The sequence below is a fragment of the Lampetra planeri genome, chromosome 13 (assembly GCF_965212315.1).
Source record: "Lampetra planeri chromosome 13, kcLamPlan1.2.h2, whole genome shotgun sequence".
Classification (NCBI taxonomy): Eukaryota; Metazoa; Chordata; class Hyperoartia; order Petromyzontiformes; family Petromyzontidae; genus Lampetra; species Lampetra planeri.
In genome coordinates, this window is record NC_136119.1 from 1,188,117 (window position 1) to 1,203,025 (window position 14,909).

At 56.2% G+C, this 14,909-nt stretch overlaps 1 protein-coding gene across 1 annotated transcript; it reads right to left on the reverse strand.

Annotated features, from left to right (window-relative positions):
* Window positions 1-5,384: 5,384 nt before the first annotated feature.
* LOC144721881 (protein S100-A1-like) lies at window positions 5,385-14,141 on the reverse strand. Its single transcript, XM_078599811.1, has 3 exons — window positions 13,853-14,141; window positions 8,013-8,155; window positions 5,385-6,798 (listed from the first exon to the last, which is right to left on the reverse strand). Exons 2-3 carry the CDS (start codon window positions 8,142-8,144, stop codon window positions 6,595-6,597), a joined length of 336 nt encoding a protein of 111 aa, XP_078455937.1. The 5' UTR covers window positions 8,145-8,155; window positions 13,853-14,141; the 3' UTR covers window positions 5,385-6,594.
* Between the last annotated feature and the right edge of the window lie 768 nt (window positions 14,142-14,909).

Consider the following 14,909-nt stretch of genomic DNA (forward strand, 5'->3'; position numbering starts at 1 on the left):
CGCTAGTGTCAATTAGGGTTAGTGTTAGGGCTAGTGTTAGGGTTAGTGTTAGGGCTATCGCTAGTGTCAATCAATAACGTCACGAATCAGTCCTCTTCACGAGCCGCACGCGGCTCCCGACCTGCTGGGCTTAGCGTGCGCGTCGGTTGACGGGCAAATGCAGTGGCCACGTTGGAGGGTTTTCATCCTTCGGCTGTCGCTCCACCGTTAGCCTCGACCAAAGGCCGCAACAGTCACCCCCAACGCCTTCGCCATCCACCATCATCCCCCGCCCACCCAAACCACCAAACCTTCGTGACCCACTCACCACGACTGCAAACAGACGCGCTGGCGCGACACCCCCCCCCCCAAACAGCTGCCCCCCTACCCCTGGGCGACAGCGTCTCTCGACTCGAGTACTCCAACCGCAGGAGACATGCGTGACGACCGCCTTGCCTCCACAACAAGCGCACAGAGTCCACGGGTAGCTGCCTGCAAGAGGTCACACTCGCGACCTCGACGCAGAAAGATGCGCCCTGGGTTCAATGCCCCGAGTGAAGCGTCTCTCTGTGTGGAGTGTCTCTCTGTGTGGAGTGTCTCTCTGTGTGGAGCGTCTCTCTGTGTGGAGCGTCTCTCGGTGTGGAGCGTCTCTCGGTGTGGAGCGTCTCTCGGTGTGGAGCGTCTCTCGGTGTGGAGCGTCTCTCTGTGTGGAGCGTCTCTCTGTGTGGAGCGTCTCTCTGTGTGGAGCGTCTCTTTGTGTGGAGCGTCTCTCTGTTAGGAGCGTCTCTCTGTGCGGAGCGCCTCTCTGTGCGGAGTGTCTCTCTGTGTGGAGTCTGCATTACTCTGCGCTCTCCCTCCCGTTCTACGCGCGTCTCATCAGCATCCTTCATTGACTCGCTCCTGCCTGCCTCTCCTCTCTCACCTCACTCTACTCCCCTCCACGCACTCTCCTACCTCTCCCCTCTCATCTCACTCTACTCCCCTCCACACACTCTCCTACCTCTCCCCTCTCATCTCACTCTACTCCCCTCCACGCACCCTCCTACCTCTCCCCTCTCATCTCACTCCACTCTCCTCCACGCACTCTCCTACCTCTCCCCTCTCATCTCACTCTACTTCCCTCCACGCTCTCTCCTACCTCTCCCCTCTCATCTCACTCCACTCTCCTCCACGCACTCTCCTACCTCTCCCCTCTCATCTCACTCCACTCTCCTCCACGCACTCTCCTACCTCTCCCCTTTCATCTCACTCCACTCTCCTCCACGCACTCTCCTGCCTCTCCCCTCTCATCTCACTCTACTCCCCTCCACGCACTCTCCTACCTCTCCCCGCTCATCTCACTCTAATCCCCTCCACGCACTCTCCTACCTCTCCCCTCTCATCTCACTCTACTCCCCTCCACGCTCTCTCCTACCTCTCCCCGCTCATCTCACTCTACTCCCCTCCACGCACTCTCCTGCCTCTCCCCTCTCATCTCACTCTACTCATCCCTCCATGCACTCTCCTACCTCTCCCCGCTCATCTCACTCTACTCCCCTCCACGCACCCTCCTACCTCTCCCCGCTCATCTCACTCTACTTTCCTCCACGCACCCTCCTACCTCTCCCCTCTCTTCTCACTCCACTCCCCTCCACGCACTCTCCTACCTCTCCCCTCTCATCTCACTCTACTCTCCACCCAGGCACTCTCCTACCTCTCCCCTCTCATCTCACTCTACTCCCCTCCACGTACTCTCCTGCCTCTCCCCTCTCATCTCACTCTACTCCCCTCCACGCACTCCGCACTCTCCTACCTCTCCCCTCTCATCTCACTCTACTCCCCTCCACGCACTCTCCTACCTCTCCCCTCTCATCTCACTCTACTCCCCTCCACGTATTCTCCTACCTCACCCTTCAACTCCGCGCGATCCCCCAACCATCCCTCCCTCGCTCCCCCTAGGTCGACTCAGCCTGAAGTGAGTACTGTGCCTGTGGCGGTGCAATAAGCATCAGCACTGGGGAGACAAAGGCGGCCGGGTGTGGTTGCTATCCACGCACACCTCCTTCATAGGCGTATCCGTGCCCACCTTAATAGGCCCCGCTTGCGACCATCACACTCGCCCCAGCAGGCTGTCGAGTCTTTACGGGGATCTTTGTCTTTGTGATTTTTTTTTCTGAGCAGCAAGACACCTGGGGGAGGTTTCGCGTGGGGGGTGGAGACGTGGGTCACGTGACGCAGGTTTTATGCAAATGAAACCCCGGGGGAGGGGGGGGGGCGTGTGGGGGTGGCGGTGGAGGAGGGAGGGGTTGGTGGGGAGACGTGGAGGGGGTGATGGGAGGCGAGGGTTGGAGGGGGGAGGGGTTGGCGGGGAGACGTGGAGGGGGTGATGGGAGGCGAGGGTTGGAGGGGGGAGGGGTTGGCGGGGAGACGTGGAGGGGGTGATGGGGGGCGAGGGTAGGGGGAGGGAGGGGTTGGCGGGGAGACGTGGATGGGGTGATGGGAGGCGAGGGTAGGGGAGGAGAGGGGATGGCGGGGAGACGTGGAGGGGGTGATGGAGGGCGAGGGTTGGAGGAGGGAGGGGTTGGCGATGAGACGTGGAGGGGGTGATGGGGGGCGAGGGTAGGAGGAGGGAGGGGGTGATGGGGGGCGAGGGTTGGAGGAGGAAGGTGGAGCGGCTTCTCTCGTGAGAGGCCAATTTCACGTCCCATCAGCAGATCTCGCGGGCGAGATGAAGGCATGCCGCGTGCTATGATGAGAGGGTAGGCCACGGGCCGGCTGTGTGTTGGGTAGCAGAGGGCCGTGCAGCAACATCGCATTGCTCCCAATTAGCACGGCTGACTACGTACGGTGCAAAAGAAGTTCAACTTACTACATACCATTGCTGTCAACCCATAGGGTGCACCCCCTATTCTTGTACAGTTTTCTGGTCCTTACGGCGTACAGCCGTTTCAATACGGGCAAAAAAACAGTGTCAATTTGTTTCTGTTTCTCCTTTGTGATGGGACTTTGTAGGATGAACGCTGAGATCTATAAGGGCACGGGGTGACCAATAAGGTCTGAATTGGTCTGTAATGAGGTAGGGCACTGATAATGGGTTGACAGGTATGGTATACATATGTAATGACAGTAGAGTTCACCTACAGTGAGAATTGACTAGTGGCCACGGGAGGTAATGACAGGGGAGTCAGCTTGTAGTGTGAATGGACTAGTGGCCACGGGAGGTAATGACAGGGAAGTCAGCGTGCAGTGCGAACGGGCTGGTGGCCGCAAAAATGATCGATAATAGGGGCGTGGCCAGGTGACGTCAGAGGGCAGGTGGTCTCGGGCCAGCAGGAAGGATCGAGAATAGGGGCGTGGCCACGCACAGTATATAAGGAGAGTAGGCTGAAGGGGCTGCTGATGTTGGGGTCTCCGCCTGTGCAAGTGAACGTGTCTTAAATTAAACATTCCTGCAGAGGGAGCTGGTAGGAACGTTGGGTTGCTCGGTCAATGGCCAGGGTCAATGGCGGCGTGGTGTATTCCGCAAATATGGCCAACTGTGAGGGCGGGCACAACCCAGCGTGAGTAGGTTAAACGTTGAGTTTTATAAGGGCACCACGGAGTGACCAGCCCCTCCCCACCCAGCCCCACCCCTCCCACTCCCCACCCAGCCCCACCCTCCCCACCCAGCCCTTCCCCACCCAGCCCCTCCCCACCCTCCCCTCCCCACCCAGCCCCTCCCTCCCCACCCAGCCCCTCCCTGCACGACGGACGGACGGATACAATAATCCCCTGTGGGCTGGTGTAACCAGGAGGTTCCTACCAGTAAAATAAACCATCTCAATCACGTGTGCCAAGTCATCATTACACATTTGTAGTGATGTTAAATGGATCACTATGGTGCATAGTGCTAAGTGCTGTAAAACAAGGAATTATGGGTGCCGAGGCAAGCACACCGTGCAGTACCATACAGTGGGTCACCAGGGGCGTGGTACCGGGTGCTGGCAGAAAGAGGCAAATGAGTCCTACCGACAGAGTAGGGAATAGCAGCCACTCCGCCAGTGCAGCGAGTAATTGCCACATACTTGGTCACTGGGGAGCGTGGTGAGGGCTGCTTATTTTTGGTCGTGGAGGATTGGCATAATTCTTCGTATGTATATTGTCCTGAATGATCCTTAGGTTCAATACTTCAATACAACATTTCCATAATTTGTTATCAAGTGTATATGCTTAACCCAGACCTCATGGCACTCATGTATTTCTAAGTGGATGTTAAGAAAAACATGCCACTAGTCGTATTTATAACCTCTTGACTATATGCTATATTGTCATTTAACAATACTGTATATCCTATCCCAGAAGTAAATGTTCAAAACCATGATTAAGAATATTCGTATGCTGTGATTGTCATTTGAACGCTTCAACTTGCCAGAAGTTTGTTATTTCAGAGAGTGAAACGGCAAGGGACATTCCTTGGCTCTGTGCCCTGTATTTGCCCCCCGGGTAGACAGCGAGTTGTTCGGTCCTTTGGAGGTGCTAATGCCACACCCCGTCCGTAAAGTTATCTTTCAGAAATTTCCCTGGGTCACTCAGGACGCACGGATTCCACATATTTGTCGACATGGAGCTATGACATAAAAAATAGACACTATCACAATTAATATATTTTTTTGGAAAATGAATATATACGCCACTGTTCTGGACTTACCACTCCAATCCGCGGAAGACTCTACATGGGGTGATGATGGGTTTAGAATTGGAGGTGGTTATACCACGGTTCTGTGACGTCTGTATATTGCTCGCTAGCGCAAACGAACATCGCTTTTCAGGAGCCTCCTGCACGTTCCCTCTTGTTTCAACACGTGTTTGCCGATCGCCGGACTGATGCAGCCTTGAGACCGGTGATCCGGCAAACGCCGAATTACACAACTCGCTTTTCGCCGGATCGCACTGTATATTTTCTATCAGTTATTGGTCATGAAAATGTATATACGTGCCGTATTTTCATTCAGTTGTAAGTAGTATATAATGTACCGTATATATATGACACTGAAATCAAGCATAGCTAGATATTTTTTTAAATCATGCACATGGTGCCGTTCGCCAAACCGGTACAGCCTTTGGAGCAGTTTTCCAGATCGGTCCGGGACTACCGGATGTTGGCAGCCGGATAATCGATGATATCCTGTAAGTTGAACTTTTTTCTCGCCGTACATAGGCAACCGTGCCGAATCGGTTCACCGGGTTCTGCATGCGCAAGGTCGATAACCACCGCGCCACCACTCCCCGTATAACAAAAACCCTCGAGGCATTCGGCAAAAACACGGCCGTTTGTGTGTGCGTGTTGCTTTACAAGGAAGCATGTAACAAGGCGACGTTTTGGGGCGAATGCCCTTCACAGCACACAGGAGGTGGACGGCACTGGACACGGGAGAAACACAACATCGTCATCGACGGCGTTTGTTTTATTGTTCACAACGGAGATGGCCTTGTCTGGTTTGTCAAGCGGACAAAATACAAAAAAAGAATTTACGTTGAGAACAGCAGCCGAGAGGGTCGGGGTTCTCTGCGCGCGGCTGTATCGTCGCACACGACGGCGGTGGCAAGACGTGGCTCAGGAGCTCGACGCCAATGTCGAGGTTTGCTGCTGCTGGCCACAACGGGAGGGCTTCAGCAGAGAGGGAGCTCGTGTTGTGTCGCCGTTCCTCCGTGAAGGAGCACAGGCCACAGCGGTGTTACTCTACACGCGTGTGTTGCTTGGCCACGAATCTTACGACTGTGGCTGCCAATTCAATACGTCTATTATGTATCTCTACGTGTCCCTACGTATCTCTACGGGTTTACTGTATGGTCCATGGTTTGGAATGCATGGCCACAACCACACGATTGCGTCAATGAGGTTGTACCGTCGCCATCTCTTCGGCATTAACTCACAGTGTGGTCTGGTACCGGCCCCCTGCATGCTTCATCGCTTCCACTCATCGACAAATCACCGGTTTTGAACGATTCCATTCAGGCACCGTGGCTTACATTCCCCGCCGCATCCAATGCGGATCGGCAAACGCGGGGATTATACAATGTTGGCAGCCGGCACCCTTAGCCATAGTTCCCACCTCCAGGATATCTCCACCCCTCCCTCCCACTCCCTCTCTCTCCAGTGTAGCAGGCAGCGATGAGCAACAATGTTCACCGAGCTGGCCTGGGAGTAATCATTACCAGCGTAAGACACTACCACGAGAGTGCTGCAAATGTAACTGAAACACCTTATCCACAACAATCTTATATTGTCATACCTTATATTACTACGATCTCTACAAAGCTGGTTTCTATGAATATAGGCTACAATAGCCTGCTATGGATGGGCATACTTTGTACTCTAGTGGTAGTGCCTTATGCCAATAATTAAAAAGCCAATATCACCATGAACAGGTTTCTGTGAATTTGAGGTAAGAGGACAAAACTAGGAATGCAAAACAACTCCTGGAACGGCGATCCCAAACATTCCGGTCAAATTGGAATATCTGGGAATGACGATGCCCCAACTGGAGATGTGGGGGTGGTGTGGGGGTAAGGGGTGGGGGGGTGGGGAGGAGGGAGGGGGGAGGGGCTACCCCCCCTCCCCACTCCCTCCTCATCCTCCTCCTCATCCTCCTCCGTCTACTTCTTCTTGGCCGCGGCGACTTTGCCCTTGGCCTTGACCTTGGGGGGGTCCTGGTGGCCCACAAAGAAGTCGTTGCAGTTGATGGCCAGGCCCGCCATCATGATGACAAACTCCTGGAAGTCCAACTGCTGGTCGCCGTTCGTGTCCAGGTCCTTCATGGTCTTGTCCAGGGAATCGGTCTTCTGGGCTCCCTGAGGGCACTGCACACACCGCGGATTGTGGGGGGGGGGAAGGAGAGGGGGGGGGTGAGCGGTGGGTTCGTGTGTGTGGGTGTGCGTGAGTGTGTGCGTGAGTGTGTGCGTGAGTGTGTGCGTGCGTGTGTGCGTGAGTGTGTGCGTGAGTGTGTGCGTGCGTGTGTGCGCGAGTGTGTGCGCGAGTGTGTGCGTGAGTGTGTGCGTGCGTGCGTGAGTGCGTGAGTGTGTGCGTGCGAGTGTAGATGGTTATCAGAGTTTGATTTCCGCTCACGACCAACACCAGTGGCGATTATCAGAACCGGTCCTAGTCCTCCTCTAGGTCGACTCAGCATCAAATGAGTATAAACATTGCCACTAGGGAGACAAAGACGGCCGGGCGTGGTGTTGGCCACCTACACCCTCATGTGCCATACCGGCCTTCATAGGTGCTCGCTAACAGCACTTGACCCAACATGGAAGGTGGAGGGGAGTAGAGTGAGATGAGAGGTAGGAGAGTGCGTGGAGGGGAGTAGAGTGAGATGAGAGGTAGGAGAGTGCATGGAGTGGAGTGAGATGAGAGGTAGGAGAGTGCGTGGAGTGGAGTGAGATGAGAGGTAGGAGAGTGCGTGGAGGGGAGTGGAGTGAGATGAGAGGGGAGAGGCAGGAGAGTGCGTGGAGGGGAGTAGAGTGAGATGAGAGGGGAGAGGCAGGAGAGTGCGTGGAGGGGAGTAGAGTGAGATGAGAGGGGAGAGGTAGGAGAGTGCGTGGAGGGGAGTAGAGTGAGATGAGAGGGGAGAGGCAGGAGAGTGCGTGGAGGGGAGTGGAGTGAGATGAGAGGGGAGAGGCAGGAGAGTGCGTGGAGGGGAGTAGAGTGAGATGAGAGGGGAGAGGTAGGAGAGTGCGTGGAGGGGAGTGGAGTGAGATGAGAGGGGAGAGGCAGGAGTGCGTGGAGGGGAGTGAGATGAGAGGAGAGAGGTAGGAGAGTGCATGGAGGGGAGTAGAGTGAGATGAGAGGGGAGATGCAGGAGAGAGCGTGGAGGGGAGTGAGATGAGAGGGGAGAGGTAGGAGAGTGCGTGGAGGGGAGTAGAGTGAGATGAGAGGGAGGCTGTAGCCACAGAAGAAGTCATAGTTGACAAAAATCTGTGACCCGTGGACAACGAACCCGGCCCCCCTCGCCATGCCAACCCCCCCTCTCCCCATCCCCCACCGTGCCCCCACCTCTGCCCCCAGGAGGCCCTACCAGTGTGGGGAGCTCGGCGGTGATGAGCTTCTTGAGCTCGGCCTTGCTCAGGGTGTACTTGTCGTTGTCCTCGCGCGCGTACGAGTGGAACAGCTTGATCAGCTGCTCCATGGCACACTCCAGTTTCGACATGGCTGGTACGACTGAGGAGGGGGGGTGACAGGGAGCGGGGGGGGGCATGGAAATTGCATCTCAAATCGCGCTGCAGAAACCGAGTCAACCACGCCCGTGCTGTGGGGCCGTCCATAAATGACGTCACGAATCTGGGGGGGGGGGGGTCAGACATTTGTGACGATGTGTGATGAGGGGGGGGGGGGGGTGTGACGTCACATCAAAATGCGCAACTTTAAATAGACAACACGTTCTACTTAATTAGATAGACTTTTTAATAAATGTTTTCTCCTACAACATCAGAGTGCAGCGCCACATTAAATACGCACTACAATGACAATAGCTTAAAGCGATTTGAAGCATTTTGGGGGGGGGGGGGGCAGAGCTTTGTGACGTCATATTTGAGGGGGGGAGTCTGACTTTTTGTGATGCCGCGTGACTCGGGGGGGCGGTGTCAAAAATCGTCCAAAATCGCGTGACGTCATTTATGGTCCTCTGTTGGGATGTTCGACCAAGAACTGAGCTCGCGAATTGTGTTCACGTGAGAGCGAAGGTGCAGCCCCTGCAATTGCCGGTGTCGCGCTACTGCTGGTGGATGGGCGTGCACGAGGGGAAGCTCTCGACAGCCCCCATTAGGAAGCGACCTTGGCCTACTCTCAGGCCGCCACGGTAGCTAGGAGATGTTAACTCCTTCGCCTGGTGTGCAGGAGGTCGTGGGTTCGATCCCGACCCTGACGTCTGCTGCTGTATATTTGGAGTTTGCGCGTCTCTCTGCCTGTGGGTCACGTGGATTGTCCTCCGGGTTCTCCGTTTTTTCCCTCCAGATTTAAAATCCACACGCGTTTAGAGTGTTTGGGACGCGATAAGCTACTCAGTTGAGCTTACAGCTCAGTGCGCCTAACCTAGTAAACATAATTTTTTTGTAAATTTGTAGTTGACTCTTTTTGCACGCTGGCCAGACGGCCCAACGCGCGGGACACGTGGCACTGCCCCCCTCTCTCTCCAAATCGCGCCACGGGGGATTCTCTGGATGGTCGACTGCGAATCTGGACGGCTCGTCAGCGCGCCATGAACGCCTACCGCGCGGTATTCGCCGGGGCGGCCGCTTGGATCGTAACCGCGAACCCCCTACAACGCCGCGGCCGCTCCTGCTCGGCCGTTGCCACCAGTTTTTGTCGTTTCCTTTATATTTTTGGGAGGGGGTCGGAAAGCCTCTGTCGGCCACGCACGCGCACAGCGACTGACACACCCACTACACAAAAGACAAAGATCCCCCCCCCCTGTATAGCCTACACAGGATGTTGGGGCAAGTGCTGTTAGCGAGCGCCTTTGAAGGACGGAACGGCGCGCGAGATGGGCGACCGGCCAGAAGCACGCCCGGCCACCTCCGTCTCAACAGCGCTGATGTTCACACAAAACAACACCGCATCAGCTGTTGATTTAAGGCTGAGTCGACGTAGCGGAGCCACAGGACCCGTTTATAGTTCCTGCACCACAGCTCCTGTCACCCGCACCACAGCTCCTGTCACCCTGCACCACAGCCCCTGTCACCCTGCACCACAGCTCCTGTCACCCTGCACCACAGCTCCTGTCACCCTGCACCACAGCTCCTGTCACCCTGCACCACAGCTCCTGTCACCCTGCACCACAGCTCCTGTCACCCTGCACCACAGCTCCTGTCACCCTGCACCACAGCCCCTGACACCCTGCACCACAGCTCCTGTCACCCTGCACCACAGCTCCTGTCACCCTGCACCACAGCTCCTGTCACCCTGCACCACAGCTCCTGTCACCCTGCACCACAGCCCCTGACACCCTGCACCACAGCCCCTGTTACCCTGCACCACAGCCCCTGTCACCCTGCACCACAGTCCCTGTCACCCTGCACCACAGCCCCTGTCACCCTGCACCACAGCTCCTGTCACCCTGCACCACAGCCCCTGACACCCTGCACCACAGCCCCTGTCACCCTGCACCACAGCTCCTGTCACCCTGCACTACAGCCCCTGTCACCCTGCACCACAGCCCCTGTTACCCTGCACCACAGCCCCTGTCACCCTGCACCACAGCTCCTGTCACCCTGCACCACAGCTCCTGTCACCCTGCACCACAGCTCCCTGACCCCCTGCACCACAGCTCCTGTCACCCTGCACCACAGCTCCTGTCACCCTGCACCACAGCTCCTGTCACCCTGCACCACAGCCCCTGACACCCTGCACCACAGCCCCTGTTACCCTGCACCACAGCCCCTGTCACCCTGCACCACAGCCCCTGTCACCCTGCACCACAGCTCCTGTCACCCTGCACCACAGCTCCTGTCACCCTGCACCACAGCCCCTGACACCCTGCACCACAGCCCCTGTCACCCTGCACCACAGCCCCTGTCACCCTGCACCACAGCTCCTGTCACCCTGCACCACAGCTCCTGTCACCCTGCACCACAGCCCCTGTCACCCTGCACCACAGCTCCTGTCACCCTGCACCACAGCTCCTGTCACCCTGCACCACAGCTCCTGTCACCCTGCACTACAGCTCCTGTAACCCTGCACCACAGCTCCTGTCACCCTGCACTACAGCTTCTGCCACTACTGCAGCCGCGATGTTCAACGCACTCCGACTTCTGACGGACACTCTTCAAGGCCCCACCTCTTGCTTGGCTCTGCGACTCCCAAGCGTCACGCGGTCATTCAATGATCCGTTACATTGTTACGCGTTACGGATGGCAGTAGGCATTGTTTGTGACCATCAATTAATCCATTCTGCCATCATCATATACATCAAACTAAAAGTAAATTCTCCATCATTATTGCCATCATCGCCATCTTCATCATCATCTTCATCTCCACCACCATCTCCACCATCATCTCCATCATCATCTCCACTGTCACCATCAAACTGTCTACCACCCCCACCACCACCACCGTCGTCACCATCGTTGCGCTGCTCCCATGAAGCCAGCCAGACCTCAGGGTGTGGCCCGGGGAGGGGAGGGGTGGGAGGGGTGGGAGATCCCCCCCATTACCCCACCCCCCACCCCCCCACCACCCCCCCCACCACCCCCGGGTCTACAGAGCGCGTGGCGGTGGGAGGGGACATGGCTGGGACACGCCTACCGGGGGGCGTGCCCTGCGCGTCGTGATGTCGTGACGTCAAGCCACGCGGTGTTGCTGCAATTGTGGACGTGCAGCCCAGACAGACGAGATGGACCACACGGGAAAAATCAACCCCGTAGAGACACACACACAGAGACACACACGCAGAGAGACACAGAGAGACACACACACACAGAGACACACAGAGAGACACACACACACAGAGACACACGCACAGAGACACACACACACAGAGACACACGCACAGAGACACACACACAGAGACACACACGCAGAGAGACACAGAGAGACACACACACACAGAGACACACAGAGAGACACACACACAGAGACACACGCACAGAGACACACAGAGAGACACGCAGAGAGACACACATACACAGAGACACACGCACAGAGACACACACACACAGAGACGCACACAGACACACAGAGACACACACAGACAGAGACACACGCACAGAGATGCACAGATTGCATAGGAGATGCTCAGAGACTCATTGGAGGTGCATTAAAGAAAAGGAGCCGTGCGAGTGTGGCGATGCAACACAAACTATGGACCTCACGATAACCCCACGGGGAGGTCTGCGCGCCTTCGTGTGTACGTTGAACTTCTTTCGCACCGTACGTAGCTGACCGTGCTAATCGGACGGGTCAGCAAACTAAACGCAGAAAGCGGTTCAACGGAGGAGGAGGAACAGCACGACGCGAACTCTCCCTGCTGAAGCCCTCTCGTCAGGACCTCGACGTTTGACATCGAGCACCCGAACATGCCATCAAGAGGGCAAGACGAGAATGCTGCAGGCGTAACGTCGACTACAACAACGAGCAGTTCAACTCGCCGTGCATGCGGCTCTACATTCCCACAGCAGTCACGCGCAGTCCGTGTCATCTGCACGTGCACAGGCCAGGCGCCTCTCTGCATACCAGAACGCAGGAAGGTGGCACTTTCACCAAACACACGGTGTGGATGTGTGCGTGGCCTTACAAACAGGGGGATAATAAATACTCGGCGAGGTTTCGAGCAACGGACCTTCTTGTGCTATTGGAGGGCCATTGTCCCGAATCGTCGCCCATTATGGATCAGTCATCGTGTTATTGACACGGAACGATTTGAGCGGTTTGCTTGTCCTCGATGTCGTCGTCGTCTGTGCTTGTGCACCACCGCTCAACGTAGCAGCAGCAGCAGCGTCGGCGACATCACCACCACACAACGCGCTGCAGGTTTGACATAATTGTCGATGCGCCGAGATCAATAATCGATTGGCGTCACCGTCGCAGCCACCCGGAGCTGCTGCGCGCTCTCCGACTCCACACCGCCACCACCATCATCAGCAAGCAGCCGACACAGCGTGGCGACGTTACATCGATCCAGGAATCCATCGGAGACGTGGAGGCGAATCGTCACACCCTTGGCAAGAGGCCTGGAATTCGTGTGGCGGCGGCGGCGACTAATCGATCATCAAGCCAAGATATCAAACTCGCATTGTGCACGAACGCCACCCCCAGAACACCAACAACACGAAAAACCCTAAAACGCGATTACCCTAAGCCAGTGGTCCTTGACTGCAGCCTTTAACCCCTCGGTTTCTCAAGCGTTAACAAATGTAATAATATTAATACATAGGTACGATGAAACAAAGTATAACGTGTTACTTACGGTGCCCGCGATTAATGATTTAGCTTCGAAAATAAATCGGGCCACGTCTCGCACCCCCAGAAAGGGGCATCTCGCACCCCCAGCGGGTGCAGCGTGCACCCCAGGTTTAGGAGAACGATTGCCAAGCCCCAGCCCCCCCACTGCTTAGCCCCAGCACCACGACTGAACTACTAATACCCTTAGCTCCTTAACACCAGAAACAGAATATTTATACTGCAGGAATCCGATGAGCTATGAAGCAATTTTTTCACGGATGTCCAGTAGTACTCACGCGAATGCTATGACATCAGCCATTCACCTATCACGAGTACTCACTCAAACCCCAAACTTACACCACCCTAAACCCGAACCCCTAACCTCTGGTGCTAAGCCAGGCACGAACTCCCGAACCACTGCCCTCGTGACTGGCCCCAGCCCTAACCCACTATCTTTAACCCACTAACCCACCATCCCTAATTTACTATCCTCCAATCCACCATCCCAAACACTAACCCATTATCCTTCACCCCAACTCATTGGTCCTAACCCGCCAATACAAACCCACTAACCCACCATCCTTCACCCACTAACCCACCATCCCTAATTTACTATCCCCAATCCACCATCCCAAACACTAACCCACTTTCCCGAACCTTAACTCCCTATCCTTAACCCACTATCCCTCACTCTATATCACGAGCCCTATCACACTCATCCACTAGCCACAACCCACTAACCCGAATCCCCTAGCCCTCACGTCTCTGTCGATTACTCTAGGACAGCGGTGCAAGAATTGGTGGACTAGTTCATCTCACAGAGGCCAATTTGGGGGGTGGGAGAGAGTTTATTTATTTACTTCGTAAATGGAAAGCAATATCTTCTGCTGAATAATGGACTCGAGTAACGCGCGGGGAAGGGGGGGTTGAGACTTGGCCGGGCGTGTCCATAGCGCAGTGCGGATCCTCGGAGGCACTCACCGTGGGAGACGGAGCGAGGATCGGAGGAGCAAGATCAGGGAAGAGGTACGAGCCGCGTTTCGTCCAAAAAAAACTACACCGTCTCGCTCGCTCTCTACAAGGGAGGAGTCCTCGCTTTTATAGTGCGAGAGGGGCACGGTGTGAGAGAGAGAGATGGGGGAGAGAGCGCGGCGAGATGGGGAGGGTTTGGTGGGGGGATGGGAGAGCGAAAGGGAGAGCGACAGTGGGGAGAGATGGAGAGAGAGAGAGAGCGAGAGCCAGACTCGCACTCACGCCGAGAGAATTACAACTTGGAGCGCTCGCCCACATTCCGATCTGCCACGCCTCGCCCGAGCCACCCACCCACACCCACCACCATCGTCAGTGCTCGCGGTCAGGGCGGTTCCAGCATTCTCCAGACAGGAACCAAAGGCAAAGGTCCCCCGTATAGCCTCGTGACAGACTGTTGGGGCAAGTGCTGTTAGCGAGTGGCAACCTATGAAGGCCTGCACGGAGCACACACGAGGTATGGGGGGGGCTGGTCAGCAACACGATGCCGGGCCGCCTTTGTCTCCTCTTAGTGGCGATGTTTGCACACCGCGCGAGGTATTCATTTGAGGCTGAGTCAACCTAGGGGAGTAACCCACGACGCAAGCTTGTGAGCATAGCACCAAGACGTCAAACGACCCAGCAACAAACCGCACAGTCAACAGTTGTACAGCACTGCAATAGCGTACGGGTGATGAACACGTGTGATGAACACGCGTGGGTGGGTGAGTGTGTGGGTGTGTGGGTGGCTGAGTGAGTAGGTGGGTGGATGGGTGAGTGTGTGGGTGGGTGAGTGTGTGGGTGGGTGAGTGAGTGGGTGGGTGGATGGGTGAGTGTGTGGGTGGGTGAGTGTGTGGGTGTGTGGGTAGGTGAGTGAGTGGGTGGGTGAGTGGATGAGTGAGTGGGTGGAGTGAGTGGGTGAGTGAATGGGTGGATGGATGGGTGAGTGTGTGGGTGGGTGGGTGAGTGTGTGGGTGGGTGGGTGAGTGTGTGGGTGGATGAGCGGGTGGGTGAGTGAGTGGGTGAGTGA